Raw genomic sequence first — 20,603 nt, forward strand, 5'->3', positions numbered from 1 at the left:
TTTGTCCTGCTTTTTGTGTACAGGATATACCTGGGCAACGCTCCACATTGCTGGGTAGATGCCATTGTTGTAGCTGTACTGGAACAACTTGGCTAGGGGCACAGCAGGTTCTGGAGCACAAGTCTTCAGTACTAATGCCCGAAGACTGTCAGGGCCCATAGCCTTTGCAGTATCCAGTGCCTTCAGCTGTTTCTTGATATCATGTGGAGTGAATCAAATTGGCTGAACACTGGCATCTGTGATGCTGGGGCCTTCTGGAGGACACTAAGATGGGCCATCCACTCGGCACTTCTGGCTGAAGATTTCTGCAAATGCTTTGGCCTTATCTTTTGTATTGATGCGCTGGGCTCCCCCATCATTGAGGATGGGGATATTTGTGGAGCCTCCTCCTCCAGTCAGTTGCTTAATTGTCCATCACTATTCACAACTGGATGTGGCAGGACTGCAGAGCTTAGATCTGATCTGTTGGTTGTGGGATCACTTAGCTCTGTCAATCGCTTGCTGCTTATGCTGTTTGGCACACAAGTAGTCTTGAGTTGCTACATCTGTTCGAAATCCATCCCATTTAGCACGATGGTAGTGTCACACAACATGATGGAGGGTATCCTCAGCCGGGACTTCATCTCCACAAGGACTGTGCGGTGGTCACTCCTACCGATACTGTCATGGACAGATGCATTTGCGACAGGCAGGTTGGTGAGGATGAGGTCAAGTATGGTTTTCCCCCTTGTTGGTTCTCTCACCATCTGCCGCAGAACCAGTCTAGCAGCTATGTCCTTTAGGACTCGGCCAGCTCGGTCTGTGGCGGTGCTTCCAAGCAACTCTTCGTGATGGACATTGAAGTCCCGCACCCAGAGTATATTCCGCACCCTTGCCACCCTCAGTGCTTCCTCCAAGTGATGTTCAACATGGAGGAGCACTGATTCATCAGCTGACGGGGGTGCGGTATCTGGTAATCAGCCAGAGGTTTCCTTGCCCATGTCTGACCTGATGTCATGAGACTTTATGGGGGCTGAAGTCAATGTTGATGACTCCTAGGGCAACTCCCTCCTGACTGTGTACCACTGCGCCACCGCTTCTGCGGGGTCTGTCCTGCTGGTGGGACAGGATATACCCAGGATGGTAATGGTTGCGTCTGGGACATGATCTGTGAGGTATGATTCCGTTACTATGACTATGTCAGGCTGTTGCTTGGCTAGTCTGTGAGACAGCTCTCCCAAGTTTGGCACAAGCCCCCAGATGTTAATAAGGAGGACTTTGAAGGGTCGACAGGGCTGGGTTTGCTGTTGTTGTTTCCGGTACCTTTTCTTTTAATTCATTCATGGGATGTGGGCGTTGCTGGCTGGGCCAGCATTTATTGCCCATACCTAGTTGTGCTTCAGAAGGCGGTGATGAGCTGCCTTCTTGAACCGCTGCAGTCCGTGTGGTGTAGGTACACCCACAGTGCTGTTAGGGAGGGAGTTTCAGGATTTGGACCCCGCAACAGTTAAGGAACAGTGATATATTTCCAAGTCAGGATGGTGAGTGACTTGGAGGGGAACTTCCAGGCGGTGGTATTCCCATTTATCTGCTGCCCCTCTCCTTTTAGGTGGTAGTGGTAGTGGGTTTGGAAGGTGCTGTCTAAGGAGCCTTGATGAATTGCTGCAGTGCATCTTGTAGATGGTACACATTGTTGCTACTGTGCGTCAATGGTGGAGGGAGTGAATGTTTGTGGATGTGGTGCCAATCAAGTGGACTGCTTTGTCCTGGACTGCAGTTGGAGATAATTGAAATGTTGTAGGTGAATTGAAATTAAGGACTTTGCCAGTCACGTGAACACAAGAAATAGGAACAAGAGTAAAACCATGTGGCCCGGCAAGTCTGCTTCGCCCATTCAATACGATCATGGCTGATCTTGGGCTTCAACTCCATTTTCCCATTCGCTCCCAGTCAACAACCTGACATGGACCCACATGTGGACAGTACTAACACCATCCTTTCGGACCTTCATTTTCTTATCTTGACTGACTGTCCCCAACACTGTGCCCCCACCACACCCAGGGCACCAGGCCTATCCCACTTCACTTCTCCATGCCCACAAGCCCAGCCTCTATCCTGCCTTGGATCCCTCTTCCATTCCTCCATGCTTCCCCAGCCCCCCTCTATCCACTCTAGGATCCTTCTTCCACTCCTCCATGCTCCCCCAGCCCCCCTCTGTCCACTCTAGGATCCATCTTCCACTCCTCCATGCTGCCGACCTCATTTGATACCACCCCTCACCCTTTGCCAGTCCTAAGCCTTCATAAAATCTGCCATTATCCTTCATCCCTCCTTTGTGCCCTAGAAATGAACAAGAAAAACTGCTGACATCAGACACAACTACACAGAGCCAACTGTTGCACGCCACCTTTAAACAAACGAGAATCTTGTAGCACCTGCTTCACTTTTGCCATTGACTTAATCTTAAAGTTAGGACGCAATTACAAAAACTTAGTGAGCATTCATGGCATACAAAGTAGGAACCCGTCATGGGACGGCATGAGGCCTGACCCACGACAAACATGCAGCTGCCCTAATCTCTAAATTTGAACCTGCCATCGGGAAAGTCAAATTTTGGCTTCTGTCACTGTGCCCGCCACATTTCCCACTCTCACAGGCTCTATAACATTCTCCCCCAGGGCTTCAACATAAAAATCACAGTGACCACTTCAGTGCAGTGCTGGGGGAGTGCCGGGCTGTTGCGGGTGCCATGTTTCAAATGAGACATTAAACCGAAGCCCAGTCTGATATCTCAGGTGGTCGTAAAAAATCCCATTACACTCTTTCAAAGACAAGCTGGGGAGTTATACCTGCTGTCCTGGCCAAGATGCAGTCAACAACATTAAAATAGGTTATCTGCTTATTATCTCATTGCTGTTCATGAGAGCTTGCTGAGTGCAAGCTAACTGCCACATTTCCTACATTACCAACTTCAAAAATGCTTAATCGGCTGTAAAGTGCTTTGAGATACCTGGTGGTGGTGAAAAGCACTACATTAGTAAGAACAGAGGAACATAAGAAATAGGAGCAGGAGTAGGCCATTTCACATCTCAAGCCTGCCCCACCATTCAATAAGATCATGGTTGATCTGCCCCAGGCCTCAAATCCTCTTTCATACCAGCTCCTCATAGCCCTCAACTCCCCAATATTTCAAAAATCTATCTACCTCCTCTTCAAATACTTTCAGTGATCTAGCCTCCACAACTCTCTGGGGTAGAGAATTCCAGACATTCACTACCCTCAGAGAAGAAATTCCTTCGCATCTCAGTTTTAAATAGGTGTCCCCTTATTCTGTAACTATGTCCCCAAGTTCGAGATTCCCCCGCTACTGGAAACATCTTCTCAACATTTACCCTGTCAAGCCCCCTCAGAATCTTGTATGTTTCAATAAGATCACCTCTTATTTTTCTAAACTCTAACGAATAATGACCTAACCTGTTTAGCCATTCTTGATAAGTCAACCCCTTCATCCCAGGAATCGGCTGAGTGAATCTCTTTTGAACTGCCTCCACTGTCAGTATATCCTTCCTTAAATATGGGGACAAAAACTGTACACAGTACTCCAGATGCGGCCTCACCAACACCCTGTAAACTTGTAACAAGACTTCCCTATTTTTAAACTCCAACTCCCTAGCAATACAAGCCAAAATTCAATTTGCCGCCTTAATTACTTGCTGCACCTGCATGCTAACTTCCTGTGTTTCATGCACAAGAACTCAGATCATTCTGTGCTGCACTTTTTTTGGAGTCTCTCTCCATTTAAATAATAGTCTGCCTTTTGATTCTTCCTGCCGAAGTGCAAGACCTCACATTTTCTTACATTAAACACCATCTGCCATGTTTTTGCCAACTCACTCAACCTATCTTTATTCCCTTCAGATTTCTTATGTACTCAACACAACATGCCCTGCCTCCTATTTTTGTATCGTCAGCAAATTTGGATAAATTACACTCTGTCCCCTCCTCCAGGTTATTAATGTAGATAGCAAATAATTAAGGCTCTTGGACTGAACCTTGTGGCACTCCACTAGTTACATCTTTCCAACCTGAAAAAGACCCATTTATCCCAACTCGGTATTGTGTGTTAACTAATCCTCAATCCATGCTAATACATTACCCCGAATACCGTGAAATAACCTTTTATGTGGCACCTTATCGAATGCCTTCTGGAAATCCAAATACGCTGCATCTACCAGTTCCCCTTTATCAACTTTGCTTGTTATATCCTCAAAAAACTCTAGCAAACTTGTCAAACATGATTTCCCTTTCACAACACCATGTTGACTCTGTTTGATTGCATTAAGCTTTCCTAAATGTCCTGCTATTTCTTCCTTAATAATAGACTCTAGCATTTTCCCAACGATAGACATTAGGCTGACTAGCCTATAGTTTCCTGCTTTTTGTCTCTCTCCCTTCATCAACAGGGGCATCACATTAGTGGTTTTCCAATCAGCTGGGACCCTTCCAGAATCCAGTGAGTTCTGGAATATTTTCACCATTGCCTCCACTATCACTGCAGCCGCTTCCTTTAAAACCCTTGGATGCAGGCCATCAGGTCCTAGTGACTTGTCTGCCGTTAGTCCCATTAGTTTGTCAAATACTTTGTCCCTCATGATAGAGACTGTTACAAGATCTTTCCTCCCATTAGCTCCTTGCTTATCTGATATCTTTGGAATATTTATAGTGTCCTCCACCGTGAAGTCCGATGTAAAGTATTAGTTTAAATTATCTACCATTTCCAAGTTCCCCATTATCAATCCTCAGTTTGACCCTCCAAGGGTGCCAGGCTCACTTTAGCCACTCTATTTCTTTTACATACCCATGGAAGCTCTCGCTGTTTGTTTTTATATTTCCTGCCAATTTACTTTCATAATCAATTTTCTCCCTCTTTATTAGCATTTTAGTCATCTGCTGCTGGTTCCTAAGAAATTCCCAATCCTCTGGCCTACCACTAGTTTTCGCCGGTTTGTATGCCTTAGTTTTTCATTAGATACTCTCCTTGAACACCTGTGTTAACCACACGTGGTGCGTCCTTCTCATCAAGTCCTTCTTTTTGACCGGGGTAAATTTTTGCTCAGCATTATGAAATATCTGCTTAAATGTCTGCCACTGCTCATCCACTGACCTTGCCCTTAATCTATTTTCCCAGCCCGCTTAAGCCAACTCTTTCTTCACACCTCTATAATTGCCCTTATTTAAGTTGAGGGCATTGGTTTGAGACCCGAGTTGCTCACCCTCAAACTAAATTTGAAATTGTACCATGTTATGATCACTACCTCCTAGAAAGACCTTAACTGCGATACCTCTTATTAATCCTTCCTCTTTATACATTATATTACTAGATCTAAAATAGCCTGTTCTTGAGTAGGTTCTGCAACGTATTGTTCTAAGAAACAATCCCTGAGGCACTCTAGAAATTTGTTTTTCATGTTACCCCTGTCAATCCAATTAGTCCAGTAGGAATGCAGTTTAAAATTACCCATGACAATTGTAGTGCCCTTCTTACACGCCTCCATTATTTTCCGATTTATACTTTGTCCTACAGTAAGGCAACTCTTCGGGGGCCTATAGGAGACTCCCACCAGTGTCATCTTCCCTTTGCTATTCCTTATTTCCACCCAAACTGATTCCACAACACGATCTATTGCACCTACATCACTACTCAGCATCACACTGATATCTTCCTTTGTTAACAAAGCTACCCCACCTCCTTTTCACTTTTGCCTAACCTGTTTAGCCGTTCTTGATAAGTCAACCCCTTCACCCCAGGAATCAGCCTAGTCAATCTCTTTTGAACTGCCTCCAATGCCAGTATATCCTTTATTAAATATAGGGACCAAAACTCTGCACAGTACTCCTCGTGTGGCCTCACCAACACTGTGTACAGTTGTAACAACACTTGTCTATTTTTAAACTCCAATCCCCTAGCAATACAGGCCAAAATTCAATTTGCCTTCTTAATTACTTGCTGCACCTGCATGCTAACCTTTTGTGTTTCATGCATAAGAACACCCAGATCCCCCTGCGCTGCACTTTTTTTGAGTCTCCCTCCATTTAAATAATAGTCTGCCTTTTGATTCTTCCTACCAAAGTGTATGACCTCACACTTTCCTAAATTAAACTCCATCTGCCAAGTTTTTGCCCACACACTCAACCTATCTATATCCCCTTGCAGATTGTTTACATTCTCATCACAACATGCCCTCCCACCTATTTTTGTATCGTCAGAAAATCTGGATACATTAGACTCTGCCCCCACCTCCAAGTCATTAATATAGATAGTAAATAATTGAGACCCTAGGACTGATCCTTGTGGCGCTCCACTAGTTAGGTCTTTCTAACCTGAAAAAGACCCATTAATCGACTCTCTGTCTTCTGTGCGTTAACAAATCCTCAATCCATGCTAAAGTATTACCCCCAATACCGTGGGCTCCTTGTGAAATAACCTTTTATGTGACACTTTATCAAATGCCTTCTGGAAATCAAATACACTACTTCTTGCTTATCTGATATCTTTGGGATATTTATAGTGTCCTCCACCGTGAAGGCCGATGTAAAATATTAGTTTAAATTATCTGCCATTTCCATGTTCCCATTATTAATTCTGGAGTCGCATCCTCCAAGGGTCCCACGCTCACTTTAGCCACTCTCTTTTTATATACCCGTAGAAATTCTTGCTGTTTGTTTTTATATTTCTTGCCAATTTACTTTCATAATCAACTTTCTCCTTCTTTATTAGCTTTTTAGTCACCCGCATCTGGTTCCTAAAAAAAAAATTCCCAATCCTCTGGCCTACCACTAGTTTTCGCCGGTTTGTATGCCTTAGTTTTTGATTGGATACTCTCCTTGACCACCTGTGTTAACCACAGATGGTGCATCCTTCTCATCGAATCCTTCTTTTTGACTGGGATAAATTTTTGCTGAGCATTATGAAATATCTGCTTAAATGTCTCCCACTGCTCATCCAATGACCTTTCTCCTTAGTCTATTTTCCCAGCCCGCTTTAGACAATTCTTTCTTCATACCTCTGTCATTGGCCTTATTTAAATTGAGGACACTGGTTTGAGACCCGAGTTGCTCGCCCTCAAACTGAATTTGAGATTCTACTATGTTGTGATTGTTACCCCCTAGAGAATCCTTACCTATGATATCTCTTATTAATTCTGCCTCATTACACATTACTAGATCTAAAATAGCTTGTTCCCAGGTAGGTTCTGCAACGTATTGCTCTGAGAAACAATCCCTCATGCACTCCACAAATTTGTCTTCCATGTTACTCCGCCAATCTCATTTATCCAGTAAATATGCAGATTAAAATAGCCCATGACAATTGTAGCGCCCTTCTTACATGCGTCCATTATTTCCCAATTTATACTTTGTCCTACAATGAGACAACACTTTGGGGTCCTATAGACCACTCCCACCCCCCACTTCTTTCCCTTTCTATTCCTTATTTCCACCCAAACTGATTCCACATCACGATCTATTGCATCTATATCACTGCTCATCACCTCGATACCTTCCTTTGTTAACAAAGCTACCCCACCTCCTTTTCCTTTTTGCCTATTTTTCCGGAATGTCAAATACCCTTGAATATCAAGTCCCGAGTCTTGGTCACCCTGCAACCACATCTCTGTATTAGCTAACAAGTCATATTCATTTATTTCCATTTGTGCCATCAACTCATCTATCTTGCTACAACTGCTGCGTGCATTCAGATAAAGATTTTAAGCTTTGACTTTTTACCATTATTACTCATTTTGGTTGTAATTTCTGCTGCACTTCTGCTTATATTTTCTCCCTCTTCCTCTCACACTTTGATTATCGTTCGCCTCTTCACCACCCTGCATCTCTGCTCTCTTGTTTCTGTTCAATTTTTTAAACTTCCCTTTGTTTTAACTTTTCAAGGTTTGCTAGTGTCACTCGGGAGGGTTTAAACTAGTATGGGAGGGGGGTGGGAACAAGAGCAATAGCTCAGCAGGTGAAATAAATGACTGGGAACTAGTGAATGTGGCCAGTAGGAATAAAAAGAAGAGCAGGCAGGGAGAAATTACTGAACACAGTGGGACTGGGGGTCTGAAATGCATTTGTTTCAATGCGAGAAGTATAACAGGCAAGGCAGATGAGCTTGGGGCTTGGATTAGTTCTTGGGACTATGATGTTATTGCTATTACAGAGACTTGGTTGAAGGATGGGACACGATTGGCAGATAAACGTTCCAGGATTTAGATGTTTCAGGCAGGATAGAGAGGGATGTAGAAGAGGTGGGGGAGTTGCACTGCTGGTTAAGGAGAATATCACAGCTGTACGACAGGAGGACACCTCGGTGGGCTCATGCAGCGAGGCAATATGGGTAGAGCTCCGGAATAGGAAGGGTGCAGTCACAATGTTGGGGGTTTACTATAGGTCTCCCAATTGCCCGTGGGAGATTGAGCAACAGTTATGTAGGCAGATTTTGGAAAGATGTAAAAGCAATAGGGTTGTTGTGGTGGGTGATTTTAACTTTCCCTAAATTGACTGGGAATCACTTAGTGCTAGGGGTTTGGATGGTGCAGAATTTGTAAGGTGCATCCAGGAGGGCTTCCTGAGACAATATGTAGATAGTCCAACTAGGGAAGGGGCAATACTGGACCTGGTATTAGGGAATGAACCCGACCAGGTGGTCGAGGTTTCAGCATTTCGGGAAAAGTGACCATAATTCAGTAAGTTTCAAGGTACTGGTGGATAAGGATAACAGGAGTCCTCGGGTTAAGGTGCTTAATTGGGGGAAGGCTAATTATAACAATATTAGGCAGGAACTGAGAAATCTCGACTGGAGGTGGATGTTTGAGAGCAAATCAACAACTGACATGAGGGGGGTTTTCAAACGTCAGTTGATAAGAATTCAGGACCGGCATGTTCCTGCTAGGATGAAGGATAAGCATGGCAAGTTTCAGGAACCTTGGATAACGAAGGATATTGTGAGATTAATCAAAAAAAGGGAAGCATTTCTCAGGGCTAGAAGGCTGGGAACAGATGAAGCCCGTGGAAAATATAAAGAAAGTAGGAAGAAACTTAAGCAAAGAATCAGGAGGGGTAAAGGGGGTCATGAAAAGTCATTGGCAACCAGGATTAAGGAAAATCCCAAGGCCTTTTATACATATGCAAAAAAGGGGGTAGCCAGGGAAAGGGTAGGCCCACTCAAGGACAGAGGTGGGAATCTATGTGTGGAGCCAGAAGAAATGGGAGAGATACTAAATGAGTACTAAATGAGTATTCACCAAAGAGAGGGACTTAGCGGTCGATTTGTCTAAGGAAGAGTGTGTAGATAGCCTCGATCATGTTGCGATCAAAAAAGAGGTGTTAGGCGTCTTGAAGAATATTAAGGTGGATAAGTCCCCAGGGCCAGATGGGATCTACCGCAGAGTACTGAGAGAGGCAAGGGAGGAGATTGCTGGGGCCTTGACAGAAATCTTTGTATCCTCACTGGCTACGGGTGAGGTCCCAGAGGACGGAGAATGGCCAATGTTGTTTCATTGTTTAAGACAGATAGCAGGGATAATCCAGGAAATTACAGGCCGGTGAGCCTTACATCAGTGGTAGGGAAATTATTGGAGAAGATTCTTTGTGACAGGATTTACTACCATTTGGAAGCAAATGGGTGTATTAGTAAGAGACAGCATGGTCTTGTGAAGGGGAGGTCGTGTCTCACTAACTTGATCGAGTTTTTCGAGGAAGTGACAAAGATGATCGATGATGGAAGGGCAGTGGATGTTATCTTAATGCATTTCAGTAAGGCCTTTGACAAGGTCCCTCATGGAAGACTGATACAGAAGCTAAAGTCACACGGAATCAGAGGTGAGCTGGCAAGATGGATACAGAATTGGCTTGGTCATAGAAGACAGAGGGTAGCAGTGGAAGGGTGCTTTTCTGAATGGAGAGCTGTGACTAGTGGAGTTCCGCAGGGATCAGTGCTGGGACCTTTGCTGTTTGTAGCATACGTAAATGATTTGGAGGAAAATGTAACTGGACTAATTAGTAAGTTTGCAGACGACACTAAGGTTGGATGAGTTGCAGATAGTAAAGAGGATTGTCAAAGGATACAACGGGATATAGATCGGTTGGAAACTTGGGCGGAGAAATGGCAGATGGAGTTTAATCCAGACAAATGCGAGGTAATGCATTTAGGAAGGTCTAATACAGGCAGGAATTATATAGTAAATGGCAGAACCCTTAAGTGCATCGACGGGCAGAGGGATCTGTGTGTACAGGTCCACAGGTCACTGAAAGTGGCAACGTAGGTGGATAAGGTAGTTAGGAAGGCATATGGCATGCTTGCCTTCATCGGCAGGGGTATTGAGTATAAAAGCTGGGAAGTCATGCTGCAGCTGTATAGAACCTTGGTTAGGCCACACTTGGAATATTGCATGCAATTCTGGTCGCCACATTACCAGAAGGATATGGAGGCATTGGAGAGGGTGCAGAGGAGGTTTACCAGGATGCTGCCTGGTCTGGAGGTTATTAGCTATGAGGAGAGGTTGGAGATACTCGGATTGTTCTCACTAGAGCGACGGAGATTGAGGGGCGACTTGATAGAAGTTTACAAAATTATGAGTGGCATGGACAGAGTAGATAGTCAGAAGCTTTTTCCCAGGGTGGAAGAGTCAATTACTAGGGGACATAGATTTAAGGTGAGAGGAGAAAACTTTAGAGGAGATGTGCGGGGCAAGTTTTTTGTGCAGAGGGTAGTGAGTGTCTGGAATTCGCTGCCAGAGGAGGTGGTGGAAGCAGGTACGATAGTGGCGTTTAAGAGGCAGCTTGACAAATACATGAATAGGATAGGAATAGAGGGATACGGACCCCGGAAGTGCAAAATGTTTTTGTTGACGGGCAATATTATCGGCGCAGGCTTGGAGGGCCAGAGGGCCTGTTCCTGTGCTGTACTTTTCTTTGTTCTTTGTTCATTGAACCCTCCCCCCAACTAATTAGTTTAAAGTCCTATCTACAACCCTAGTTATACAATTCGCCAGGACACTGGTCCCAGTATGGTTCAAATGAATGCCCCAACTGAACAGCTCTTTCCTTCCCCTGTACTGGTGCCAGTGCCCCATGAATCGGAACCCATTTCTTACACACCAATCTCTGAGCCACACATTTTCCTATCTAACCTTATTTATCTTACGCCAGTTTGCACATCGCTCAGGTAGTAATGCGGAGATTATTACCTTTGTGGTCTGCTTTTTAATTCAGCCCCAAGCTGCTCGTAGTCCCTCAGCAGAACCTCTTTCCTAGTCCAACCTATGTCGTCGGTACTTATGTGGACCACAACAACTGGATCCTTCCCCTCCCACTCCAAGTTCCTCTCCAGCCCAGAGATGTCCTTAACCTTGGCACTAGGTAGGCAACACAGCCTTCCAGACTCTCTGTCTTTGCTGCAGAGAACAGTATCTATTTCCCTAACTATACTATCCCCTCTTCCTACTACATTTCTCTTTTCTCCCCCCACTTGAATGGCATTCTGTACCATGGTGCTGTGGTCAGTTCACTCATCCGCTCTACAGTCTGTGCCCTCATCCACACCTGGAGCAAGAACCTCATACCTATTGGACAAGGGCACTGGCGGAGACTCCTCTAAAGCTAAATTCTGGATCCCAATACCTGCATCACTCGCAGTCACACTCTCCTGTCCCTGTCCAGGGTCCAAATTTGATGTATTCATCTAAGGGGTGTGACTATCTCCTGAAACATAGTGTCCAGATAACACCCTCCCCCTCCCTGAATGCAAGTCTTTCTTTCTTTATCTGTGAGACTGGAAGACTATTTGACTTCTGTAGGCATGACATCCAATTCTGTTTGCATCTGATGTCTGTGCACCTTTACTACTAGTAGCTAGGTGTATTTCCCTCTCTAACACAGCAGCACTAACACAAATTATAGTGTTCAGGCGGTACCCCAGCTAACCCTGTGATCAAACCTGGCACCTTTCTCTCAACTCTCTTTTCCCAGTCTCACTTGAAAATGTACATCTCTATCTTTTTTTCTAGTTCTAATCAAAGGTCGCAGACCTGAAACATTAACTCTGTTTCTCTCTCCAGAGATGCTGCCAGATCTGTAGAGTATTCACAGCATTCTCTGTTTATGGCTCAGATTTTCTGTTGTACCTGTTGTATTATGCCTTTGCAGAATGACAGGTTTTGTTTGGTAAAGAGCTAGAAATGACTTCTGGGACCCAAATGAATTAAAACCACAGCTGGTTAAATATTCCAATAGGTTTCTGGAGAAGTTCTGAGCTACTTTTATAAATGTACATTAACAGGAAGAAAAATAAAATATCATCATAATTTTCACTCTGAGCATGCAACAGGGTGCTGCATGTACCAGAAAAATGTTTCTTTGCAAAGAAGCAACAAATATATAAAAAGATTTCACAATTTATCAAATTAACTGAGAGAGTTCCAATTCTGCATATGTACTTCATATCACTAGCTGTATAACAAATTAACTGTTATTCCAAATGTACTGGTTGCAACTACACCTATATTTAACAAATCAATCATAAACAAAATCTAAAAGTCAGGAAGAGGCTAGGTTTGTACCAGCAGACTGTGTTATACTAAGGGCTATCTTTCAATGACCAGTCAGTATTTACAACAGTAAATTACTTCTGTAGAATAAAATCTTAGAATGTTACTGCACATAAACAGACCATTTGTTGCATGAACTCTATGCCAGTTTCCTTGCACACAAGTTATTTAATCTAATCCTAGCATCCCCACTCCGCTACCAATAATAATAGTAATAATAATAATATGCAGTTTTGTCTTTGCTCACTGTCCTGAGTAATCTCTAGGTTGATTTGGTGGGTGCAGCCTGCTGCATACGGAGAACTGGAGCGTGGCGGTGGCAGTGGCATGGGGGTTTCAGTGGAGAAAATGAACAGCGGAACAGGGGAAGCCCAACAATAAAGTTATCCAGGTTGGAGGGATTGGGGGCTAGGAAATGGCATGGTAGGGGTGGTTGGTGGCATGAGTGGCAGCTGGTTGAGGTGGGTGTTTGACAGAGAAAAAGAACACCAAAAGTAAGGCGAATCCAACATCAGTCTGCATGGAGGGATTGTGGAGGGGGGTGGGCTGATGGCATGGTTCTTAGAAATGGCATGAGGGACTCACATGGCGCATGCTGCCATGGGAGGGGGGCAGTATAGGGGGGAAGCAATGGGGTGGGAATGGCATGAGGGATCGCAAAGGAAGGCCATGAAATGGCATGAGATGGGGATTTAAAGAAGTACTGTTGCAACAAAGATATCAATTTCATTGGAAATATTTTGTGGGTCTCTGCTAGTCCTGTAATGGTTTACTTTATTCATGAAATACTTAAATTCTTTTTGAAAATACTTAAGCACCTCTGTTTCAACAACAATTTGTAGCAGAGAATTCTATGTTGCAATCACCCTGTGTAAAGGCATATTTTCTAATCTCTTTAATTGAATGATTTTGTGGTTATCTTAAATATGTCAAGCCTTATTACCATCTTATCCATGAATGGATACATTACCATATCAGAAGCGTTGGGGAATCAGGAGATAAGTTACTCACTGCAAAATTCCAAAACTCTTGTAGTCACAGTATTGATATGACTGCTCCAGTTCAGTTTCTGGTCAATGGTAACTCCCAGAATGTTGACAGTGGGGAATTCAGCAATGGTAATGCCACTAAATGTCATGGGGAGATGGTTAGATTCCCTCTTACTGAAAATAGGCCTAGTACTTGTTTGGGACGAATGTTAATTAGTACTTATCAGCCCAAGCCTGAATGTTGTCCAGGTCTTGCTGCATGCAGGCACAGATGATTTCAATACCCAAGGAGTTGCAAATGGAACTGAACACTAAGCAATCATCAAGAAACATCCCCACTTCTGAATTTATGATGGAGAGAAGGTCATTGATGAATCAGATGAAGATGGTTAGACCTAGTGCCTATTTCCAATAAGAAGGAATCTAGCCATTTCCCCATGACATTTAATGGCATTACCATCGCTGAATTCCCCACTGTCAACATCCTGGGGTTACCACTGACCAGAAACTGGCATTGGTGGCCAAACATCTCAAGCTCAGTGCATCGCTGCAAGGGTTGCTCAGGGCATCTTCCTTTGTGCTCGGTATGACTCCAAATAGTGGAGTGTTTCCCCCACCGTACCCTGGTTCCCATCGACTTCAGTTTTGCTAGGGTTCCTTGATGTCAAGGGCAGTCACTCTCACCTAACCCCGAGACATCAGCCCCTTTGTCCAGGTTTGGACCAAGGTTATAATGAAGTCTGGAACTGAGTGGTCCTGGCAGAATCCAAACTGAGCATTGATGAGTAGGTTATTGCTGTGTAAATGCTACTTGGGAGCACTGCCAACGACTTGCTGATGATTGAGTGTCAAGTAATGGGGTGGTAATTGGCTGGATTAGAGTTGTCCTACTCTTTGTGGACAGGATAAACCTGGGAAATTTTTCACATTGTCCAGAACACAGAGTGCTTTAGTTATACTGGAACATCTTGGCGCAGCCAGTTCTGGGGCACCAGTCTTCAAAGGCACCATCAGGATTTTGTCAGAGCCCTTAGCCTTTGCTGTCTCTAGTGCCGTCAGCCATTTCCTGATATTACGCGGAGTGCTGGAGAACTCAGGAAATTGCCAAGATGGATCATCCACGCGACACTGCCAGCTGAAGATGGTTGGTAATGTTTAAGTCTTGTCATTTGCACTGATGTGCTGGGCCCTGCCATCATTGGGGACTGGGGAGCCGCCTCCTCCGGTTAGTCATTAATTGTCCACCGCCATTCACGACTGGATGTGGCAGGACTGTGGAGCTTTGATCTAATCCATTGGTTTTGGGATCACTTGGCTCTGTCTATTGCATGCTGCTTCTGCTATTTGGCATGCACCTAGTTCTGGATGGTAGCTTCATCAGGTTGACATCTCATTTTCAGGTATGCATGGTACTATTCCTGGCATGCTCTCCTACACTCCTCATTGAACCATGATTGGTTCCTTGGCTTGATGTTAATTGTAGAATGAGGGATATGCTAAGCGATGAGGTTACAGATTGTGGCTGTATACAATTCTGCTGCTGCAAATGGTCCACAGCACCTCGTGGATACCCTGTTTTAAGCTGCTAGATCTGTTCTGAATCTATCCCATTTAGCATGGTGGTAGCACCGTACATGACAGAGGATGGCCTCACTGTGAAGGCATGCACATCTGCCATATACATTCAAGGCTGCATCCCTTGCACTTAAGGGAGATGAGTTAAAGTCTGTACAAGGAGAGTGGCCAGGGTAAGAGAGAGCAATGGTTTTAAGAGGGACAAAAGAATCAAAGGTGGAAGTAAGGGTAGCAACTACAGTAATGTCATGGTGAATGAAAGACCATAGGCTAGACAGTTGAAATTTTGAAAGTACAGTTGTAAGTGAATTGAGAGAGAGCTTTCTCCAGGATAGACACAGAAATAAGTAGGGGTATCTGAACCTTTCACCCTGATACTACACCTCTGCTGCTGCTGCTTGTAGCTACTCCTACCAGATCTGCTGTCATAGTATGTCACGCTCATCTTGTCTTGCGTCATCCTCACACATCCACTGTAGCTCAACTGCAACCGTTCTGTGACATCCGTCATCCAACTATGCCTAGGTGAACCTCTTTTTCTGCTGCTCTCCATTTTGCCCTTTAGAAGAGAAATCTGTAGCTTTTCACCTCTGATAAAATGGCTGAAGTACCATATCTCTAGCCATGCGTTTATCTTCCTAATCTAATACCCTTGCATTAGCTAACATGTGACCTTATTAACTTTGAGGTCATGTTTCTTAATCTTAAATAAATAACTGGAACATTTTGCAGAGCCTGAATCCTCTTCCACCCTAGGTCTTTGGTTCTAAAATGAACCATAACTTTTGAGAGACCCCAAACATCTTCAAGGATTTGTGGACCTGCTCTGTCACAGCCCTCACCACAGCTCCTGAGAGGCAACACAACGTTTGGGATTCATGTTTACGATGACAGAAGCAACTCTCTGCTCCTTTCACACGCCCTGGATTCAACTCTCTCTTTCACAACCACTTTAGAAAATTATTTTATTCCAAAACAAAAGTATATATATGTTATATTTGTTCCTAAAGCCATGAACTGAAACACGTAATATTCTACTTATATTATAGCTTCTGCATTAATGCAGTTCAATTAGGATGTGAAGTAGGGAAAATCAAGACTGTGTTCACACTAGTTCAACTTTGCAGTTCAACTGGCTGGATTTGAAATTGAACTCATAACTGGTTCAGGCAGTCAGTTGGAACATCTGCAAATTTCCAAAACTTCCCAGTGTACAAGAAGCTTGCAGTGCTCTGAAACACCCAGCCTTTTGTTTTTCTCTGCAAGTTTCTATTCGAGAAGGGTCATTCATACTTAATCACAACATTGCTCTGAAGTGTTTTTGCTTTGCATCAATATTCCTTCTGTTCTGTAAGTGTATAAATTAGGAGCCATGGCCTGAACATTAACAATTGTGTGAAAAGAGACATGTTCTAGACCCTGAAGACCTGGATGTAGACTATGAACCACAGGTAGAGTACAAATAGTTTACACATTGTAACAATAATCTAAACCACATTATTGAGGTAGTGATAACATCATAAAGCCTTGAAACTGTCACTATTTATAGATTTAACACTAAGTGGAATTTTCTAGTACTTACCCTGATTCTTGACTTCTGCAAACTCCTTGTTGTATTCCTCAAGTGTTTCCCGCAGTTTCTGATTCTCTGTTTCTATATCATGCATACGCTGGACTTTGAGCTGGAGTTGTTGTCCTAGATCTAATGCTGGAACAGGATCTGCAAACCAATAACATAAGGGTAAATCAGCATAGTTATTCCTCTAGGCAAGAAAACAGAAGACAGTAAATGTACAGATATTTTCCTTAACAATATTTATGATTTTGCGGTCTGATTTCCCAGAGCAGCAACAGGCATCAGAAATAGCCTTACACAACTTTAATTAATTGGTGGAACTTCATCATTGACTAATACAGCAATTCTGACCTTCTCCCCTGTACTAAAGGAAGTCTTTGCTCATAACTTGAGTAGGAGCACATTAGTAATTGGACTGCAAAGTAGATACATTTTTCAAATCTCAGTTACCAAGAGGTGAAGAAATTTAAACAAAGGACCCCTTGTGATGCTCTACTGCTGCTGAAGGTACGTTAATAATTGGCTTTTTTTCCTGGTTACTGTGATTTTTGCAATTTTAAGACTAGCATACACATTAAATGTGATTAGAAATCACAACCTATAACTGAGTTTATAATTTTTAATGAGTTTAGATTACAATCTTTTACAAAAAGGAACCCTGGTGTGCTCACTATCAGTGGGAAAGTACTGCAATGAAGGCAACTCGGCTTTTGTGATTTACACAGTGCCCATTATGGCTGCTCTGGGAAGTTTGACCACAGAATTTAAACTATTGTTAAAGTATATGTGTATATTTGCTTCAAAACCATCATCCTGAGTATGCTGGAAATCAGAAATAAAAACAGAAAATGTTGGAAACATTCAACAAATCTGGCAGTGTTAACGCTTCGAGTCATGACCTTTCATCACTGTAGATTAACTCTCTTTCAGTCACTGTTTCAGAGGTGAACTATTGGTTAGAAGCAGCTTGGACGTTTGATACAATCTGTATCAAACACTTGCTGATGTGACATCATGAGATACCAATCCTGACATATCAGAATATCAAAATCTTAACTTTTAAATTTCAACATCCTGAAGTAATCAAGCTTCAACAGTAATAAAACCAAGAATAGTTCATGGAGAGTCCTCAGTACACAACATGCCTTATGCAATGTTATGTAATCATACAACATCACATCAGAATTCAGATACTAAACTTGAGAGTTCAACTTAGTTTTTCTTATGACCAATAACATATTCATGGGAAAAAAGACTTCCCTGAAAAATTAAATGACATTATTTTCAGTCTGTAATAATGGCTCGGATTTTGTGGTGGCAATTATGGCGAAACTGTCATTGTTCACTGTCCTTACTCCACTGAAATTGATAGTATCTTCTGGAATCCGTACATGTGCAGAATAACATGGAAATCCAGAAGTTGCTGTCAGTGATTCTACGTTCCTCCAGAAGGTGCACTGCGAAGGTCCCCCCAGAGTGCAGCAATCAGTGAATTAATAAAACTTTCTACTTTTACGCTGTTATGTTTGACTGGAAAACCCTTTAAGGTTGTACTTTATTAAGTGAGGTGAACTGTGGTTTTAATGGTGTACTGAATTCAAAATTTCTGCTAAACAGCTTCACTGGACCTGAAAGAATAATTTCATATTTGTGGAATATCAAATTTCTCTCATATGATTTTTAAAAATCACTTTAAAAAAAAAAATTAAGTTTATGATATTTTAGCTTAATCCAATCATAGCCATTTATTTAGCTATCTGGAAATCGAAATTAAAAGCTAAGGATAATCAGTTCCTACTACTTCCTAATTTGTCTTCTGTGAGAATATTTCAATGTGACTGATTGCTTATCCTACTTGCTGATATCACTGCTGCTGAACGCCTGCAGATCCTAACTTGGCGCCAGATTTAAATTGCTGTCAGGAAAGTGGAAATCCCACAAAGATCGCTAGATCTTTGTAAATAACTTGCTTCAAGGTCAGAGGTGAGTGCTGCTGCTCCACCACTGACTGCAAAAGCCTGCCCAACATTCTTCACAGGAAAGCCTATTTGTCTTAACCTCAGTTTTTTTCATTTAAAATACATATCCCTAACGTCAAATTATATCCCATCAGTAACCCTACTAGAAGTTGTGTCTGTTGACTGTTAAATCCGCTGAATCTTTATAAAAACAGGATAATTTAAGATGACTTCCATAACCTAGATTGTATAATTCCTAAACATTTGCTAATTCAAAACTGGGTTAACAAAATGAAAAGTCAATCGTGCCCAATTACTTCAATATCTCTTTTTTCATCACTTCTGCACCCTCTCCATGGCCGTGATATCTTTGACCAAGCAAAGCATAAACATGGACACAGTATTCTAACTGCAGCTTCTGTTTTTATTCTTTCCTGGGATGTGAAAGTCGCTGGCAAGGCCAGCATTTATTGCCCATCCCCAATTAACCTCAAGAAGGTGGTGATGGTGTTAAGCTGTCTTTTTACATAGAAAATAGGAGGAGTAGGCCACTCGGCCCCTCGAGCCTGCTCCACCACCCATCATGATCATGGCTGATCATCCAACTCAATAACCTGCGCCCACTTTCTCCCCATATCCTTTGATCCCTTTCGCCCCAAGAGCTATATCTAACTCCTTCTTGAAAACATATAATGTTTTGGCCTCAACTACTTTCTCTGGTAGGGAATTCCACAGGCTCACCACTCTGAGTGAAGAAATTTCTCCTCATCAAAGTCCTGAATGATCTACCCTGTACCCTCAGACTGTAACCCTGGTTCTGGACTCCCTCACCATCGGGAACATCCTTCCTGCATCTACCCTGTCTAATCCTGTTAGAATTTTATAGGTTTCTATGAGATCCCCCTCATTCTTCTGAACTACAGTGAATACAATCCTAATCGACTCAATCTCTCCTCATATGTCAGTCCCGCCATCCCAGGAATCAGTCTGGTAAATCTTCGCTGCACTCCCTCTATAGCAAGAACATCCTTCCTCAGATAAGGAGACGAAAACTGCACACATTATTCCAAGTGTAGTCTCGCCAAGGCCCTGTATAACTGCAGCAAGTCATCCCTGCTCCTGTACTCGAATCCTCTTGCTATGAAGGCCAACAAACCATTTGCCTTCTTTACCGCCTGCTGCACCTGCATGCTTACCTTCAACGACTGGTGTACGAGGACACCCAGGTCTCGTTGCATATTCCCCTCTCTCAATTTATAGTCATTCAGATAATAATCTGGCTTCCTGTTTTTGCTACCAAACTGGATAACCTCACATTTATCCACATTATACTGCATCTGCCATGCATTTGCCCATTCACTCAGCTTGTCCAAATCTCTGCATCCTCCTCACAGCTCACTCTCCCACCCAGCTTTGTGTCATCTGCAAATTTGGAGATATTACATTTAGCTCCCTCATCTAAATCATTAATATATATTGTGAATAGCTGGGGTCCCAGCACCGACCCCTGTGGTACCCCACTAGTCGCTGCCTGCCATTCGGAAAAAGACCCGTTTATTCCTACTCTTTGTTTCCTGTTTGCCAACCAGTTTTCTATCCATCTCAATACATTACCTCCAATCCCATGTGCTTTAATTTTACACGCCAATCTCTTATGTGGGACTTTGTCGAAAGCCTTCTGAAAGTCCAAATAAACCACGTCCACTGGTTCCCCCTCATCAACTCTACTAGTTACATTCTCCAAAAATTCCAGTAGATTTGTCAAGCATGATTTCCCTTTCATAAATCCACGCTGACTCTGTCCGATTCTGCCACTATGTTCCAAGTGCTCAGCTATTAAATTTTTTATAATGGACTCTAGAATTTTCCCCACTACAGACATCAGGCTGACTGGTCTATAATTCCCTGCTTTCTCTCTACCTCC

At 43.1% G+C, this 20,603-nt stretch overlaps 1 protein-coding gene across 7 annotated transcripts in view; it reads right to left on the reverse strand.

Annotated features, from left to right (window-relative positions):
- Positions 1-20,603, reverse strand: part of LOC144684663 (protein CASP-like) — a 651,698-nt gene that overhangs the window by 329,556 nt on the left and 301,539 nt on the right. For all 7 annotated transcript variants that reach the window (XM_078548749.1, XM_078548745.1, XM_078548743.1 and 4 more), the window contains exon 5: positions 16,728-16,865. In XM_078548749.1, coding sequence (XP_078404875.1) covers positions 16,728-16,865 — 138 coding nt within the window. The remainder of the gene's footprint in view (positions 1-16,727; positions 16,866-20,603) is intronic.

The sequence above is a fragment of the Cetorhinus maximus genome, chromosome 9 (assembly GCF_964194155.1).
Source record: "Cetorhinus maximus chromosome 9, sCetMax3.hap1.1, whole genome shotgun sequence".
Lineage (NCBI taxonomy): Eukaryota > Metazoa > Chordata > Chondrichthyes > Lamniformes > Cetorhinidae > Cetorhinus > Cetorhinus maximus.